The sequence below is a fragment of the Callithrix jacchus genome, chromosome 8 (assembly GCF_049354715.1).
Source record: "Callithrix jacchus isolate 240 chromosome 8, calJac240_pri, whole genome shotgun sequence".
Taxonomy (NCBI): Eukaryota; Metazoa; Chordata; class Mammalia; order Primates; family Cebidae; genus Callithrix; species Callithrix jacchus.
Window position 1 is genome coordinate 72431341 of NC_133509.1, and position 19462 is coordinate 72450802.

A 19462-nucleotide genomic window follows, 5' to 3' on the forward strand; every position below is an offset into this window, starting at 1 on the left:
CTTAGTCCTTACTGCAGTTAAGAATTTAGAAGCAATTATTTAAATTATTTAATTTTCCATGTTCCCAACTGCCCTATTTATTAATCCATGACATCCATTTAACATTTTTCTGCTTGAGGAGAATATTATATGTTTTGTTAACTTCTGGCCTAGAAATTATGAAAAAGCTCTTTTGAAGATGCTGAAATTGTTAGATTATCTATTCTCTTCATTTCCACTATCCTGCACCAATAGTTTAGAAATAAGAGTAATGCAGCACACTGAGGCCAAACGAATTTTGAAGCCTTAAGGATTTTTGTTTTTTTCTATTTTAAAAATACCTGCTCACCTCCTTTTTGCTTCATTCTTTTCTACTAACAATAGGTGAAGAGCTTTATAACTGATACATGATTTAGTCTGTTCCCTCTATTACTTTGTATGTCAATGTAAAATGAATGAGGCATGCCAATACCAATTCAGTTCTCTTCTCCACTTTAATGGCTAGATTAATCTATATTTTATTTGATTGAATCACCCTTGTTGTAATCTAGCGTGTTAAATCTTTAATTAGAATAAAATGCTGTCATAGATCCAATGAACTTCACTCTAGTTGAACAATTCACTTACATGTTTTTATCAGCAAAAATTTCAGAGGGCAGAAGCTTGGGCTTCTTGTATATGCTGTTCTTTTTTTTCTCTCTCTCTGAGAAAACATTGCCTCTCTAGAATTTGATGATGGAAAAAATCTCCTAAAGATATGTTCTTTAGACACAATTCTGAAAATTTTGACGTCTTCAAATTATTTGCTTTTATTAACCTGAGGTTAAAAACACAGTTTTAGATCACTGACGTGACTATATACTTAGTTTTTTTTTAATTTTGTGATGTTTACGTACCCCTCCCTGTCTCTGTAGTGTATTTTTTATGATCCCAAAAGAACAGATGCATTATTGAAACGTGGGCTCTTTTATTATGAAAATGAAAACTGGTTTGCAGCCACCCAGGATTTTACGGCCTTGTTAAATATAGATCACCAAAATTCTCAAGCAAGGTAAGAATGATTTTAGATGTCATTTTTGAAATTATTATTTGAAATACATTTTCAGAAAAGAAAATTGCTTGAAATATATCAGACAGCTCTTTAAAAACAATGAATCAATTTTCAGTGCCATCAGTAAATGAAATATCCTTGCCTACACCCTAATGGTGTGGGTAACAGGTATAAATGACAATCTAAAATTGTTTCATTTGCATTTCCTAAATACTAGTTATTTTATCAATTTCTAAAGCCTTGCCTACCACCTTGCATCTCTTCTTTATATCCTTTGTACTTTTTGCACAGAAAACTATTCATACAGATTCTTGTAGTATCTTTTATTTACCTATTTATAGAGACCGAGTCTCACTCTTTCACCTTGTCTAGGGTGCAGTGACGCAGTAGTGGCTCACTGCAGACTTGACCTCCTGGGCCCATGCGATTCTCCCACCTCTGCCTTCCAAATAGCTAAGACTACAGGGCTGTGCTGCCACAGCCAGCTAATTTTTCTTTTTCTTTTTTGGGGGGTGATCTCACTTTGTTGCCTAGGTTGTTCTTGAACTCCTGGCTTCAAGGAATATACTGTCTTATTGTATTGTATATTAAACTTTGTGCATAGTGCAGTTTTCCTTTGTGCATAGTACAGTTTTCATTTTGTTGCTTTTCTTTTAATAGAAATTTTGTTTTGAATTGGTATAAAATATGTATGTAATCATGTCTACTCTTTTTACTTGCAGTTTATAATTAAATCATTTAAAAATATTATTTTAAGTTCTGAGATACATGTGCAGAACGTGCAGGGTTGTTACATAGGTATACATGGGCCATGGTGGTTTCCTGCACCCATCAACTCGTCATCTACATTAGGTATTTCTCCTAATGCTATCCTTCCCCTAACCCCCACCCCTCTGACCAGCCCCAGTGTGTGATTTTCCTCTCCCTGTGTCCATGTGTTCTCATTGTTCAACTCCCACTTATGAATGAGAACATGCAGTGTTTGGTTTTCTGTTCCTGTGTCAGTTTGCTGAGAATGACGGTTTCCAGCTTCATCCATGTCCCTGCAAAGGACATGAACTTATTTTTTTTTTGAGATGGAGTTTTGCTCGTCACCCAGGCTGGAGTCCAATGGCGTGATCTTGGATCACTGCAAACTCCACCTCCTGCATTCAAGCAATTCTCCTGCCTCAGCCTCCTAAGTAGCTGGGATTACAGACATCTTTCACCATACCTGGCTGATTTTTGTATTTTTAGTAGAGATGTTGGCCAGGCTGGTTGTGAGCTCCTGACGTCAGGTGATCTGCCTGTCTTGGCCTCCCCAAGTGCTAGGATTACAGGTGTGAGCCATAGTGCCTGGCCTAAACACATTCTTTTTTAGGGCTGCATAGTATTCCATGGTGCATATGTGCCACATTTTTTTTATCAGTCTATCATTGATGGGCCTTTGGGTTGGTTCTAAGTCTTTGCTATTGTAAATAGTGCTGCAATAAACATATGTGTCTTTATAGTAGAACGATTTGTAATTCTTTAGGTATATACCCAGTAATGAGATTGCTGTGTCAAATGATATTAATGATTGTAGATCCTTGAGGAATTACCACACTGTCTTTCATAATGGTTGAACTAATTTACACTCCCACTAACAGTGTAAAAGTGTTGCTATTTCTACATATCCTCATCAGCATCTGGTTCCTGACTTTTTAATGATCATCATTCTAACTGGCATGAGATAGTATCTGACTGTGGTTTTGTTTTGCATTTCTCTAGTGACTGGTAATGATGAGCTTTTTTCATATATTTGTTGGCCACATAAATGTCTTCTTTTGAGGAGTGTTTGTTCACATTCTTTGTCCACTTTTTGATGGAGTTGTTTATTTTTTTATAAATTTGTTTAAGTCCCTTATAGATTCTGGATATTAGACTTTTGTCACTTGAATAGATTGCAAAACTTTTCTCCCATTCTGTTGGTTGCCACTTCATTCTTATGATAGTTCCTTTTGCTGTGCAGAAGCTCTAGTTTAATTAGATCGCATTCATCCATTTGGCTTTTGTTGCCATTGCTTTTGGAGTCTTAGTCATGAAGTCTTTGCCCATGCCTATGTCCTGAATGGTATTGCCTAGGTTTTCTTTTAGAGTTTTAGGTGTTACATTTAAGTCTGTAATCCATCTTGAGTTAATTTTTGTATAAGGTGTAAGGAAGGGACCCAGTTTCTGTTTTCTTTCCCCATTGTTGTTTTTTATCAGGTTTGTTGAAGAGCAGATGATTGTAGATGTGTGGTGTTATTTCTGAGGCCTCTGTTCTGTTCCATTGGTTTATATATCTGTTTTGGTACCAGTACCATGCTGTTTTGGTTACTGAAGGCTTGTCGTATAGTTTGAAGTCAGGTAGTGTGATGCCTCTAGCTTTGTTCTTTTTGCTTAAGGATTGTCTTGGCTAAACAGGCTCTTTTTTGGTTCCATATGAAATTTAAAGTAGTTTTTTTCTAATTCTGTGGAGAAAGTTAATTGTAGCTTGATGGAAATAGCATTGAATCTATAAATTACTTTGGGCAATATGGACATTTTCATAATACTGATTTTTCCTATCATGAGCATGGAATGTTTTTCCATTTGTTTGTATCCTCTCTTATTTCCTTGAGCAGTTGTTTGTAGTTCTCCTTGAAGAGGTCCTTCACATCCCTTGTAAGTTGTATTCCTAAGTATTTTATTCTCTTTGTAGCAATTGTGAATGGGAGTTCACTCATGATTTGGATCTGTTTGTCTATTATTAGTGTATAGGAATGCTTGTAATTTTTGTACATTGATTTTGTATCCTAAGACTTTGCTGAAGTTGCTTTTCAGCTTAAGGAGTTTTGGGGCTGAGATAATGGGGTTTTCTAAATATACAATCATATCATCTTCAAGAAAGGACAATTTGACTTCCTGTCTTCCTATATGAATACCCTTTAATTTTTTTCTCTTGCCTGATTTCCCTGGCCAGAACTTCCAACCCTGTGTTGGATGAGAGTGGACATCCTTGACTTGCACCAGTTTTCAAAGGACATGTGCTTTTGCCCATTTGGCACAATATTGGCTCTGGGTTTGTCATAAATAGCTCTCATTATTTTGAGATATATTCCATCAATACCTAGTTTACTGAGAGTTTTTAGGATAAAGGAATGTTGAATTTTACTGAAGGCTTTTTCTGCATCTATTGAGATAATCATGTGGTTTTTGTCATTGGTTCTGTTTATGTGATGGATTATGTTTATTGATTTGTGTATGTTGAACCAGCCTTGCATCCTAGGGATGAAGCTGACTTGATCGTGGTGGAAAAGTTTTTGATGTGCTGCTGGATTTGGTTTGCCAGTATTTTATTAAGGATTTACACATTAATATTCATCAGTGATACTGGCCTGAAATTTTCTTTTTTTGCTGTGTCTGTCAGGTTTTGATATCAGCATGATGCTGGCCTCATAAAATGAGTTAGGGAAGAGTCTCTCTTTTTCTGTTGTTTGGAATGGATTCAGAAGACATGGTGCCAGCTTCTCTTTGTATCTCTGGTAGAATTTGGCTGTACATCCATCTGGTCCTGGGCTTTTTTTGGTTGGTAGTCTATTAATTACTGCCTCCATTTCAGAACGTGTTGCTGGTCTATTCAGGGATTTGACTTCTTCCTGGTTTAGTCTTAGGAGTGTGTATGTGTCCAGGAATTTATCAGTTTCCTCTAGATTTTCTAGTTTATTTGCATAGAGGTGTTTGGAGTATTCTCTTGTGGTAGCTTGTATTTTTGTGGGATCAGTGGTCATATCCCCTTTTTCAGGTTTTATTGTATCTATTTGATTCTTTTTTCTTCATTAGTCTAGCTAGAGGTCTATTTTTATTAATCTTAAAAAAAAACAACTGTTGATTTTTCAAAGAGTTTTTCATGTCCTTCTCCTTCAGTTTTGCTCTGATCTTAGTTATTTCTTGTCTTCTGCTAACTTTTGAATTTGTTTTCTCTTGCTTCTCTAGTTCTTTTAATTGTGATATTAGGGTGTCAATTTTAGATCTTTCTTGCTTTCTCTTGTGGGCATTTAGTGTTATAAATTTCCCTCTTAACACTGCTTTAGCTGTGTCCCAAGGATTCTGGTATGTTTTGTCTTTGTTCTGATTGGTTTCAAAGAACTTATTTATTTCTGCCTTTATTTAGTTATTTACCCAGTAGTCATTCAGGAGCAAGTTGTTTAGTTTCCAAGTAGTTGTGCAGTTTTGAGTGAGTTTCTTATTCCTGAGTTCTAATTTGATTGCACTGTGGTCTAAGATACTGTATGTTATGATTTCTGTTCTTTTGCATTTGCTAAGAAGAGTTTTGCTTCCACTTATGTGGTCATTTTTAGAATAAGTATGATGTGGTGCTGAAATGTCTGTTGATTTGGGTGGAGACTTATCCAGATGTCTATTAGGTCTACTTGGTCAAGAGCTGAGTTCAAGTTCTAAATATCCTTGTTAATTTTCTGTCTCATTGATCTGTCTAATATTGACAGTGGGATGTTAAAATCTTCCACTATTATTGTGTGGGAGTCTAAGTCTATTTGTAGGTCTCTACTAACTTGCTTTATGAATCTGGGTGCTCCTGTATTGGGTACATATATATTTAGTATAGTTAGCTCTTCTTGTTGCATCGATCCTGCTACCATTATATAATGCTCTTTGTCTTTTTTGATCTTTGTTGGTTTAAAGTCTGTTTTACCATAGACTAGTACTGCAACCCTTGCTTTTTTTTTTTTTTTTCTTTCTATTTGCTTGGTAAATATTCCTCTATCTTTTTATTTTGAGACTATGTGTGTCTTTGCACATGAGATGGGTCTCCTGTATACAGCACACCAATGGATCTTGACTATCTAATTTGCCTGTCTGTGTCTTTTAATTGGGTGATTTAGCACATTTACACTTAGGGTTAATATTGTTTTGAGTGAATTTCATCCTGTCAATCATGATGCTACCTGGTTATTTTGTACATTAGTTGCAACTTCTTTATAATGTCATTGGTCTTAAATTTTGGTATGTTTTTGCAGTGGCTGGTACGTGTTTTTCCTTAGATATTTACTGCTTCCTTCAGAAGCTCTTGTAAGGTTGGCTTGGTGGTGACAATATCCATCATCATTTGCTTGTCTGAAAAGGATTTTATTTCTCCTTTGCTTATAAAACTTAGTTTGGCTGGATATGAAATTCTGAGTTGAAAATTATTTTCTATAAGAATGGTGAATATTGCCCCTCACCCTCTTCTGGCTTGTAGGCTTTCTGCAGAGAGATCTGCTGTTAGTCTGATGAGCTTCCTTTTGTAGGTAACCTGACCTTTCTTGCTGGCTGCCCTTAGCATTTTTTCCTTCATTTCAACTTTGGAGAATCTGATGATTATGTGTCTTGGGTTGCTCTTCTCAAGGAGTATCTTAGTGGTGTTCTCTCTATTTCCTGAATTTGAATATTGGCCTTTCTTGCTATGTTGCAGAAATTCTCCTGGATAATATCCTGAAGTGTGTTTTCCACTTGGTTGCATTCTCACCATCACTTTCAGGTATACCAATTAATCATAAGTTTTGTCTTTTCACATAGTCCCATATTTCCTGGAAGCTTTTATCATTCCTTTTCATTCTTTTTTCTCTAATCTTGTCTTCACACCTTACTTTGGTAAGTTGAACTTTAATCTGATATCCTTTCTTCTGCTTGATTGATTTGACTATTGATACTTGTGTATGCTTCACCAAGTTCTTATCCTGTGTTTTTCAGCTCCATCAGGTCATTTATGTTCTTCTCTAAAGTAGTTATCCTAATTAGCAGTTCCTGTAACCTTTTATCAAGGTGTTTAGCTTCCTTGCATTGGGTTAGAACATGCTCCTTTAGCTCAGAGGAATTTGTTATTACCTACCTTCTGAAGCCTGCATCTGTCAATTCATCAATCTTATTCTCTGTCCCGTTTTGTGCCCTTGCTGAAGAGGAGTTGCGATCTTTGGAGAAGAGGCATTCTGGTGTTTGGAATTTTCAGCTTTTTTGCACTGGTTCTTCCTCATCTTCATGGATTTAACTACTTTTGATTTCTGAGGCTGATGATCTTTCGATGGGGTTTTAGTCTGGGTTTTTTTTTTATGTTGATGTTGCCTTCTGTTTGTTAGTTTTTCTTCTAAGAGTCAGGCCCCTCTTCTGCAGATCTGCTGCAGTTTTCTGGAGGTCTATTCCAGACCCTGTTTGCCTGGGTATCACCAGTTAAGTCTGCAAAACAGCAAACGTTGCTGCCTGCTCCTTCCTCAGGAAGCTTTTCTCCAGAGAGGCATCAGCCTGATTCCAGTCAGAACTCTCCTGTGTGAAGTGTCTGTCGACCCTGGTTAGGAGGTCTCTCCTAATCAGGAGGCACAGGGGTCAGGGACACACTTGAGGAGGAGCTCAAGTGCTATGCTTGGAGAATCCTTCTTGTCAGGATCAGCTGCTCTCTTCAAAGCCAGCAGGCAGGAACATTTAAGTCCACTGAAGCTGCACCCACAGCTGCCTCTTCCCCCAGGTGCTCTGTCCCAGGGAGATGGGAGTTGTATCTGTAAGCCCCAACTGGGGCTGCTGCCTTTCTTTCAGAGATGCTCTGCCCAATGAGGAGGAATCTAAAGAGGCAGTCTGGCCACAGCCACTTTACTGCACTGTGGTGAATTCTGCCCAATCCAAACCTCCCAGCCTCCTTAGCACTATCAGAGGAAGACTGCCTACTCAAGCCTCTGTAATGGTGGATGTACCTACCCCCACCAAGCTTGATCATCCCAGCTGTACTTTAGACTCCTGTGCTGGCAGTGAGAATTTCAAGTCAGTGGTTCTTGGCTTGCTGGGCTCTGTGGGAGTGGGACCTGCTGAGCGAGACCACTTGGCTCCCAGGCTTCAGTTCCCTTTCCAGGGGAGCAAATGGTTCTGTCTCATTGGAGTTCCAGGTTTTGCCACTGAGGTATGAAAAAGAACTCCTGCAGCTAGCCCAGTATCTGCCCAAACAGCCACCCACTTTTTTGCTTGAAACCCAGGGCCCTGGTGGTGTAGGCACACAAGGGGTTCTCCTGATCTGGAGACTGCAAAAACCATGGGAAAGTGTAGTATCAGATAGCACAGGCCTTCATAGCTTCCCTTGGTTGGGGAAGGAAGGTCCCTGGCTCTTTGCACTTCCTGGGTGAGGTGACGCCCCACCCTGCTTCTGCTCACCCTCCATTGGCTGCACCACTGCCTAGTCAGTCCCAATGAGATGAACCAGGTATCTCAGTTGGAAATGCAGAAATCACCTGCCTTCTGCATTGGTCTTGCTGGGAGCTGCAGACCAGAGCTGTTCCTATTTGGCCATCTTGCCAGATCTCCTTAAATCATTTTTAAAGTAAAATAAAGCATATATCCAGAAAAGTGTACAAAATGGAAATGTACAGCATAATAACTTATCATAGTGTAAATACCCATGTAACCATCCTCAGGTCATTTGCAACACTCTAGAAACCCCCCTCATGCCTTTGTCTTTCCTGGGAAGAAGACAACCATTGTCTATTTTAATCACTTTTTTACAGTTCTTTATAGTTGCATCAAATAAGTATGTATCCCTAAACATTCTTAGTTTAATTTTGCCTATTTTTTTGAACTTGATATAAATTGAATTATATGATAGTATTCTTTTATGTCTAGCTTCTTTCTCCAAGTATTATGTGCTACTTCATGTGGTCCAAGTTTCCTCACTTCATATTTATGGAGTACAAAATGATGCTATGATACATGTATACAATCTGTAATGTGGAATCAAGCTCATTAACATATCCATCACCTCAAATACTTAACATTTTTCCTCTTGTCTAAGTAAACATCGTACTCTTTGACCAATGATTCCCCATTTTTCATAACCCTCAACCTCTAATCACCACTGTTATTCTACTCTCTGCCTCTATGTATTTGTTTTAGATTTCACATATAAATGATAACATTTGGTATTTTTCTCTGTGTGGCTTATTTTGCTTAACACAATGTTTGGTATTTTTCTCTGCCTGGCTTATTTTGCTTAACATAATTCTTCCAGGTTAATTCATATTGTTATAAATGATAGGATTTTCCTCTTTTTTTAAAAAGGCTGAATAGTATTTAATTGTGTATATATACCACATTTTCTTTGCTTATTCATCTATTTTTAGGCACTTAGCTTGATTTCATAACTTGGCTATTATGAGTAATGCTATAAGAAACGTAGAGTACATATGTCTCTTTCACAAACCGATTTCAAATACTTTGGATATATACCCAGAAGTGGATTGCTGGACCATAAAGTCAGCATATGAAGTTAGTTTTGAGGTGGTACCTCAAAAACTAAACTCTATTTTTAGTTCTTGAGCTACCACCATACTGTTTTTCATAATAGCTGAATTAATTTCAAATCCCACCAATGGTGTACAAAGGTTCCCTTTTCTCAACATCCTCACCAAATTTGCTATCTTTCATCTTTTGATAATAGTGTGAGGTGATAGCTCAGTTTGGTTTTAATTCATATTTCCCTAATGATTCCCTAAATGATGTTGAGCATTTTTTCATGTATCTGTTGCTTATTTGTATGATTTCTTTTGAGAAATATTTACACAGGTCCTTTGCCTCTTTTTTAATTGAGTGGTTTTTTTTTTCCATTCTGAAACTTGATTCTTCACTCTAATTGTTTTCTTTGCTGTGCAGAAGCTTTTTAGTTTGATGTAATGCCACTTGTGTAGTTTTGCTTTTTTTAAAAAAATTCCATATATGTGGTATATTACATTGATTTATTTATATGTGTTGAACCACCCTTGTGTTACTAGGATAATTCTGCTTGAGCATAGTGTATCCTTCTTTTAATATGCTGTTGCATTCAATTTGCTCATATTTTGTTGATGATTTTTGCATCTATATTGGTAAGGGACATTGGTATGTGTTTGTGTTCTCTTTGCCTGGCTTTAATAATAGCTTAATGCTGCTTTAATAAAGTGAATGAGGAAGTATTTTCTTCTTTATTTGTTGGGAGATTTTGAGAAGGCTTGGTATTAATTCTTCAGGCATTTGGTAGAATTTACTGTTGACACATTCTGGTCCTGGGCTTGTTTGCTTTTTGATGACTGATTCAACTTCTTGATTTGATATGGTTTATTCAGGCTATTTCTTCTTGAGTTGGTTTTGGAAGTTTGTATATTTCTAGGAATTTGTTCATTTCTTCTAAGTCCTTCTAATTTACTAGCATACAATTGTTCATAGCATTCTTTTATATAATATTACTTTTTATTTCTCCAAAGGCAGTAGCAATGTCCCCACTTTCATTTCTTATTTTAATAATTTGAGTCTTTTCTTCTTGGTCAGTCTAGCTAAAGAACGGTCAATTTTGTTGATCTTCTAAAACACCAACATTTGACTTTGTTGATTCTATTGTTTTTCTATTTTCCATTTCATTTATCTTTGCTCTAGTCTTTATTATTTACTTCTTTCTGCTTGCTTTAGGTTTAGTTTTCTCTTATTTTTCTAGGCTTATTAAGGCAGAAAGTAAGTTTACTAGTTTGACATCTTTCTTCTTAATGTATGAATTTATAGTTATACATTTCTCATTGCTTTGCTGCATCTCCTAAGTGCTGGCATTTTTTTCTCATTTGTCTCAAAGTGTTTTTTAATTTCTTTGTAATTTTCCCTTTGTTCTATCTGCCATTTAATTTTCACATATCTGAATTTCTCACATTTTTTTTTTGTTTCTGTTTTCTAGTTTTATTCCATTGGAGTAAAATAAACATACTTTGTATGATCCAACTTTAAAATGTACTGGGACTTTGGGTATGGCCTAACATATGGTCTGCCCTAAAAAATGTTCCAAACGTGCTTGAGAAAAATGTGTACTCTGCTGTTGTTAGATGAAGTCTTCTGTGTACATTAGGTCCAGTTAGCTTAGACTATTGTTCAAGTCCTCTGTTTCACTGTTGAACTTCTGTCTAGTTGTTCTATTCATAGTTGAAAGTGAGGTATTGAAATCTCCAACTATTATAGAATTGTTTATTTCTCCCTTCAATTCTGTTAGTCTTTGCTGCATATGTATGGGGCTTTGTTTTTAACTGTGTTTATAATTGTCATGTCTTCCTGATTGATAAATTCTTTCATCAATATTTACTGGTCTTCTTTGTCCCTTGTAATAATTAACAACTTAAAATCTATTTTGTCTGATATGATCAAAGCTACCTCCACTCTCTTTTGGCTAATATTTATATGGAATACCTTATCTCATCCTTTTACTTTGAACTGTTTTGTATCTTTTGATCTGAATTGAGTTTTTTTTTTTTTGGTAGATAGCATGTAGCTATATTATGGTTTGTAAAAATTCATTCTTCCAATATGATCCTTTAAATGAGACAATGTAACCTATTTACAGTTAATACAATTAATGCCAAGGAAGGGCTATCTCCTCCATTTTGCTATTTGTTTTTTATATGTATTGTATGTGTTTTGTTTCTCAATTTCTCCATTGTTGCCTTATTTTTTAATTGTTTTTTTCTACCATTTTGATTTCCGTCTCATTTCTTTTAGTGTATAATTTTTAGTTATTGTATTAGTGATTACCTTGGAATGAGTAAGATGTTAGTTTATAGTAATGTAGTTTGAATTAATATCAACTTAGTTTTAATAGTCTACAAAAATTTTGCTTGTATATAACTTTGTCTCCAACTCCATGTTGTTATTGTCACAAACTGCATCTTTTTAAACATTTAAAACATTTATTTTAGAGACAGAATCTCACTCTGTGGCCCAGGCTGGAACAGAGTGGTGCAATCACAGTTCCCTATAGTCTTGAACTCCTAGGCTCAAGTGATCCTCCTGCCTTAGCCTCCCAAGTAGCTAGGACTAGAGGTGCACACCACCACACCTAATTAATTTTTTTTGTTGTAGAGAGGCACAAAATTTAAATTAAAAATTTGTAGCCCAGGTTAGTTTCAAATGCTTGGCCTCAAGCATTCCCCCCACTTTGATCTCCTAAAGTGCTGGGATTACAGACATGAGCCACTGGACTTTACCACAAATTATATACATTGTATGCCCAGTTACATAGACTTATAATTATTGTCTTATGCATTTGTCTTTTATGTCACATAGAATAAAAAAGTAATTAGAAACCAAAAGTGCTATAATACTGGTTTTTAAATCTACCTATTTGTTACTTTTGTTGGTGTTCTTTACTTCTTTGTATGGCATCAAGTTTCCTTTTAGTGGCTTTCATGTCAGCCTTAGGGACTCATTTCAGCCTTTTTTGTAAAACAGGTTTACTGGTAATGGACTTCTTCAGGTTTTGTTTACTTGGAAATGCTTTGATTTTTCCTTTTTTTTTTTGAAGGCTAGTTTGCCAGGTATAGAATTCTTGCTTGAATTTTTTTTAAAAAAAGCACTTTAAATATGTTATCTACTGCCTTCTGATCTCTGTGCTTTCTAATGAGAAATTGGATGTTAGTTTTATTGAAGATCCCTTGTATATGATGAGTCACTTTTCTCTTAGTGCTTTCAATATTCTCTCCCACACCACCCCCCAAGATTTTCTTTGTCTTTAGTTGTTGACAGATTGATCATAATATGCCTCTATGCAAGTCTCTTTTAATTCATTCTCATTGGAGTCCTTGAACTTCTTATATTAATACATTTATTTCTTTCATTGAATTTGGAAAGTTTTCAATCATTTATTATAAAAATTGTTATTTCTTCTACTTCTTTTTCTCTTCCTTCTGGAACTCACAACATATGTATATGTTGATAAGCTCGATCATGTTCCATAAGTCTCTTAGGCTGTTTTTTTTTCTTTAACTTTTTTCTTTCTGCTTCTCATATTGGATAATCTCAATTGACCTGTGTCCAAGTTTTCTGAGTCTTCTTTTGCCCATTCAAATCTGATGTTGAAATCCTCTAGTGAATTTTTCATTTCATTTCAGTTACTGTACTTTTCAACTCCATAATTTCTATTTGGTTCCATTTTATACTTTATTTATCAATCAATACCTATCAATATCAATTTTTTCTTTAGTTCTTTGTCCACGGTTTCCTTTAGCTCTATGAGCAGATTTAAGATCGTTGATTTAAAGTCTGTATAGGAAGGTCAAAGTCTGGACTCCCTCAGGGAGAGTTTCTGTTAATTTCTCTTTGTCCTGTGAATAGGCTATCATTTCTTATTCCTTTGTATTACTTGCAATTTTTTGTTGAAAAGTAGATATTTTGAATATTATAATGTGGCAACTGGGGATATCATATTCATTCTCCTTCCAGTGGTTTGCTATTGCTGCTGCTTGTCATTCATCTTTGTTTAATGACTTTTCTGAACTGATTTTGTGAAGTTTGTACTTTTTGTCATACAAAAAGTGTACCCACTGAAGTCCCTGTTGTCAGGTAGTTGTCAGGCAGTGATTTGATTGAGTTTTTCTTAACCTCCTAACACCAAAACCAAAACCAAATCCCTCTTTTGGTCCTTCCAAATTGACCCTGTTGGGGCCCTTCTTCAGTGCTTATCCAGGCAGTTAGAACTTCAATGCCTTAGCTTTTACTTCTCACTTGCAGGAATCCTGAATCCACCAGAAGTTCTTCTTAGATCTTTTCTGTGCATGCTTCTAGCTCTGGGCTTTCATGTGACCTGCTGGACTCCTTGGGATATGTGGAAACTTTTTAAAGCCTGTATTCCCCCAGATATCTCCTTCCCCAGCTTCTTCCTTCCAAGACTTTTTAGTTTGTATATTGCTTTCCCCAACTGTTATCCATTGCCAAGGTGGCAGGAGTTAATACATTTGCTTTTAAATCCTTTTGATTAAAACCATTCAGTATGACACTTCAGCCCTGTGAAAGCTCTGAGGCAGACAAAACAAAGGCAGACCTTGAATTGATCCTTCACTGATTACCAGACAGGTGAGAATACACAATCACAATTCATTGATAATTATGTTCTTATTGCTTTCTTTCATATGAGCAACGTGCATGAGAAATGTTCTCAAGGCCACTGCTGATCTGGGAGGTAGGAGATTGTAAGAGAGTAAGTTAGAACACCATAGAGCTGCTCTTTTACTAAAACCCAAGTTTCCCCCCTTCATTAAGCATTTCCCTGTGGTCTTAAGTTATTAAATAAGCTTTAGAGTTTTATAAAATACTGGTTCTGAAGTGTTTTTTTGCCAACTTACTCATTCCTTTTGTGTAAGCATGGAATTTTGAATTCCCTACTCTGCCATTTTTTGCTCAGCAATAATCTCCCAACTCTTTTAAAAAAATTCACATTGTCTTTAACTTAACAATAATTTTAGTGATAATAGGAATCTTCATCTTTTGAATTTAATGAAAATCCCTCCTAAAAGATAATAGCCATAATTTTTGAGCCATTTATTTTTAAATTATTTCAAGGGAGTATACTTTTATTCCTGTTTAAAATTTAATTTTCCTGTGATCTATATATAAGATGCTCATATTAATAGGCTAATTCCATTTTTGTTTCTTTAACATTTATTTTAGGTTCTGAGGTACATATGCACATTGATGATATAGATAAATTTGTCTCACAGGGGTTTGTTGTACAAATTATTTCATCACCAAGGTGATAAGCACAGTAACCAATAGGTAGTTTTTTGTTTCTTACCCTTCCTCTCTCCACTGTCAAGTAGGACACTGTGTCTGTTGTTCCCTTGTTTAAGTCCCTGTTTTCTCAATATCTAGTTCCTATTTATAAGTGAGAACATCAGTATTTGGTTTTCTGTTCCTGAAATAGTTTACTTTGGATAATATCCTCCAGCTTCATTCATGTTACTGCAAAGGACATGATTTTGTTCTTTTTTATGGCTGCATCGTTTTCCATTGTGTATATGTACCGCATTTTCTTTATTCAATCTGGCATTGATGGGAATTTAGATTGATTCTATGTCTTTGCTATTGTCAAAAGCGCTTCAGTGAACATATGCATGCATGTGTCTTTATGGTACAATGATTTCTCTTTCTTTGGGTTATATATATCCAAAGACAGGATTGCTGGGTTGAATGGTAATTCTGCTTTGAGTTCTTTGAGAATTCATCAAACTACTTTCCACAATGGCTTAAGTGGTTTGCATTCCCACTAGGAGTGTATTAGCATTCCCTTTTCTTGGCAACCTCACCAGTATCTGTTGTTTTTGACATTTTAGTAATAGCCATTCTGACTGGTGTGAGATGGTATATTATTTTGATTTGTATTTCTCTAATGATTAGTGATATTGAGCATTCTTTTTTCATATGCTTATTGGCTACATGTATGTCTTCTTTTGAAAAGTATCTGTTCATGTCATTGGCCCACTTTTTAATGCTATTTTTGTTTTTTTGTTTGTTCATTTAAGTTCCTTATAGATTCTGGATATTAGACCTTTGTCAGATACACAGTTTGAAAATATTTTCTCCTATTCTGTAAGTTGTCTGTTTACTCTGCTGATAGTGTCTTTTGCTGTGCAGAAGCTCTTTAGTTTTGGTCCTTGCAAATTAATTAAGACACGTTTGTCAACTTTTGTTTTTGTTGCAATTGCTTTTGGCATTTTCATCATTAAATCTTGGCTTGGTCCTATGTCCAGAATGGTATTTACTAGGTTTTATAGTTGTAGGTTTTGCATTTAAGTCTTTATCTTGAGTTGATATTTGTACATGGTATTAGGTAGGGGTTCAGTTTCAATTTTCTGCATATGCTAGCTAGTCATCCCAGCACCATTTATTAAATAGGGAGTCCTTTCCCCATTGCTTGTGTTTGTCAACTTTGTGTAACATTAGATGGTTGTAGGTGTGTGGTATTATTTCTGGGCTTTTTACTCGGTACCATTGGTTTATGTGTCTGTTTTTGTACCAGTACCATGCTGTTTTGATTGTTGTAGACTTGTAGGATAGTTTGAAAATGGGTAATGTGATGCCTCCAGCTTCTTTCCTTTTGCTTATAATTGCTTTGGCTTTTGGGGCTCTTTTATGGTTCCATATGAATTTTAAAACAGCTTTTTCTAATTCTGAGAAGAATGTCATTGGTAATTTGATAGAAGTAGCATTGAATCTGTAAATTGCTTTGGGCAGTATGACCATTTTAACAATGTTTATTCTTCCTATCCATGAGCATGAAATGTTTTTTTCATTTGTTTGTGTCATCCCTGATTTCTTTGAGTGGTGTTTTGTAATTCTCATTGTAGAGAGCTTTCACCTCCCTAGTTAGCTGTATTCCTAGGTATTCTTTTTGTGGCTATCATGAATGGGTTTGCATTCTCGATTTGGCTTTCAGTTTGGATATTCTTGATATAGGGGAATGATACTGTTTTCTGTACATTGATTTTTGTATCCTGAAACTTTGCTGAAGTTGTTGATCAGATTAATGAGATTTTGGGCAGAAACTGGGGGTTTTCTAGGTATAGAATCATATCATCTGCAAATAGGTATAGTTTGATTTCTTTTCATCTAATTTGGAGTCCTACTTTTTTTTTCTCTTGCCTGATTACTCTGGCCAGGACTTCCAGTACTATAGTCAATAGCAGTTCTGAGAGAGGGCATCCTTGTCTTATTCTGGTTTTCAAGGGGAATGCTACCAGCTTTTGCACATTCAATTTGATGTTGGGTGTAGTTTTGTCATAGACAGCTCATGTTATTTTGAAGTATGTTCTTTCAATGTCAAGTTTTTTAAGGTTTTTAAACATAAAGGTTGTTGAATTATCTTGAAAGCATTTTCTGCATCTATTGAGTTAATCATCCAGTTTTTATTTTTAGTTCTGTTTATGTGATGAATCACATTTATTGATTAGCACATGTTTAAACAAACTTACATCTCAGGGATAAAGCCTACTTGCTCATGGTGGATTACCTTTTTGATGTGCTGGTTCTTTCTCATCTTTATAAGCTGAAGTTCCTTTAGTCATTGAAATTTGTGTCCTTTGTGTAGTTTTTTTGTAATGCTTTTATTTTCTTTGAAGTTTTGGGGGTTTGATTGTGGTATAAGGTGGGTACAGTTAACTGGTTTTCTTTCTGGAAGATTATAGGGACCTAAGTCCCAGCTCAGCATTCCTGGGCTGCATGTTCTAAGTCTGTGGGAGTAGTATTAGATTTCTGTCTTTATTTTCTGGCCCCTTGAGTTGGGAACCTGCTGTGCTGGAGGGGCTAAGTTGTTCCCAGACCACTGTCCACAACACTTTGATGGGTGGTGCCAGCCAATGTACTTCAGTGGGTTGTGGCAACAGGATCTGTGCTCCTTTGCACATGCCAGCAGCAGTGGCAGCATGGTGGAGTGCATGCTTATCAGCTGGGATGGTGTGCTGGTGGGCATGGGAATGTCAGTCTCTCTGTGGGTATTCACAGTGACTGTGGTGGCAGCGTGGCGGGTGACAGGGACACTGGTGTCCATTAATGTGTTTTTGGCAGGGTTCAGGTGCTGGTGGATGTTGGGTTCATGGCCTTCATGTATGTGTTTTTTGTGTTCTTAGGGTGGCAGTTGCAGGTGTAGGGCTGGTGATCTCTATGTGCACATTTGCACTGGCCACAATGGCAGTTCAGGGAAGGAGGTGGGGCTACTGATCTCCATGTGTGTGTCTGCACCAGCAATGGTGGCCCAGCGGTGAAGGCAGCAGAGTGTGCTCATGCCAGCAGCTGGTGACATGGTGGGATGCACATGCAATTGCACATTAGTGGGGAAGGGATGGTGAAGTCTGCCCATGTGCATGTGCACCTGCAAAGTGATGAGGGGGTGGCCATTGATGACTGTGTGCCAGGAAAGCAGTGTGGGTGAGGCCCTGGCAGGGTGAGGATGAAGGTGAGCTGGTGCCTGTCATCTGGAACTGCTCTGCTGGAGCTCTCCAGTAGTCAAGCATGATCTGACAGTGCAAGAGGTATGATGTGGACACCTGGGAGGCACCCTGGTTGGGCATCTAAGGCTTCCTAGCAGGTGTGGCCACCTGGGGTCCTGGGTGAGGCCAGCAGACATGGGAGGGCACTCAAGTTGGACTGGCATCATCTCTGGTGCAAGGTTATCCTGGTCTGTTGAGGTCCAATGACTCCCCTAAGGCTAAAGTCTCCCAGAGGAGTATGGTGGGCCTTGGGGAATGGGCATTACTGGCTGTGTGTCATTGCATACTTTCCAGCTCCAAACCCTCTGGGCTTTGCACAGCTGGAATTTTGCCCCACTACCTCTCTCTGCCAGCTTAAGTGAACATGGGGACCATGGGGTCTACTGCTGCTGGGATTCCAGAAGTCTGTGGCGAGAGCAAGTTGCTTTCATAACAGGGTAAGGGTGAGTTGAGCAGCAAAGGAGCAACTTGCTCTCACCACCCATGCAGGGTTCCTAGGTTCCTCTCCCTTCAGTGTATCATCTTTGTTCTCCTTCTGTCATTCTCAATGCATTTCCTCTGAAGATCTGCTGAGAGTGCCAGTCTTTCTGATGTCCATGTCCCTCAGTGACAGGTGTTCATTCTGGCTGTGACTAGTTGACCTGCTTAGAAGTTTTCTTGGCTTCCTTATTTTGAAGGACAAATGCCTCTTGGTATTATATATTTTTGGGTGAAACATTTTAAATTCGTACTGTTTTCTTTCTCTTTAATATTTTTAATCTATATTCATAGTAAAATTGGTCACTAGTTTTGTAGTCAGATTTTGATTTCAGCATTTGACTTTTTCAAAATGGATTGTTTCATTTTAGAATCATGTCCTTTATTATTAGATATTTTTGCTCTTTGAAAGTCTGGAATAACTCGCTTCTAAAATTATCCCAGCTTATAGCCGTTTGCTGAGAGGGCAAAATGTTTTGAAACTCTTTAGAAATTATTCCCTTGTTATTGGTCTATTCTGGTTGCCTGCTTCTTGAATTGAAGAGGCATTACTTGCAGAAAGGGATCAAATTAGTTGGAGGAGAATAAAAAGGTTAATTCAAGGTATTATTATAAGATGGTGCTGTCTTACAGGGGGCCTCATGCTTTTAAAGAATTGGCCTTATCCCATTACCAATAGAGGGCCATGGAAAGAAAGTTTTTAAGAGAGTAGATTTTTATTATATTATAGTAAAATCTTATCACTCCAGAACTAGGAATAAAGTAAAATAGTGGCCCAGGTGTGAGCTGATGAGGATTTGAAGTATTGATGAAGTTGAAACAAAAGAAGAAACAAATGGAAAAGTCAGTCTGTTTGAATGAATGAATCAATTAATTAATGGCATGCTACACAGAATATTACAAAAGGTTTGTTCTGTAAGATTTTAAGTTGAGAAACATATTATATGCTCAAAATTAATTAGTAATATTCTTTAGTAGTTAATACTAATTAAAAATAAATACAAAGCTCTTCTACTTGTTAGAAAATTAATGAACCATTGTTTTTCTCAACTTTTAAGTTCAGGGCACATGTACCAGATGTGTGTATAGTTACATTTTTGTTACATAGATAAATACATGCCATGGTGGTTTGATACACAGATCATCCCATAACCTAGGTATTCAGCCTAGTATCCATTAA

The 19462-nt window shown here is 36.7% G+C and overlaps 1 protein-coding gene across 14 annotated transcripts in view; it reads left to right on the forward strand.

Annotated features, from left to right (window-relative positions):
- The window catches only part of TTC6 (tetratricopeptide repeat domain 6), a 229610-nt gene that overhangs the window by 142875 nt on the left and 67273 nt on the right, over positions 1-19462 (forward strand). For all 14 annotated transcript variants that reach the window (XR_013521159.1, XM_035260381.2, XM_035260383.3 and 11 more), the window contains one exon: positions 894-1030. Coding sequence is in view for 13 of the 14 variants with exons in the window: in XM_035260381.2 (XP_035116272.1) it covers positions 894-1030 (137 nt within the window). In the remaining variant the exon portion in view is untranslated. The remainder of the gene's footprint in view (positions 1-893; positions 1031-19462) is intronic.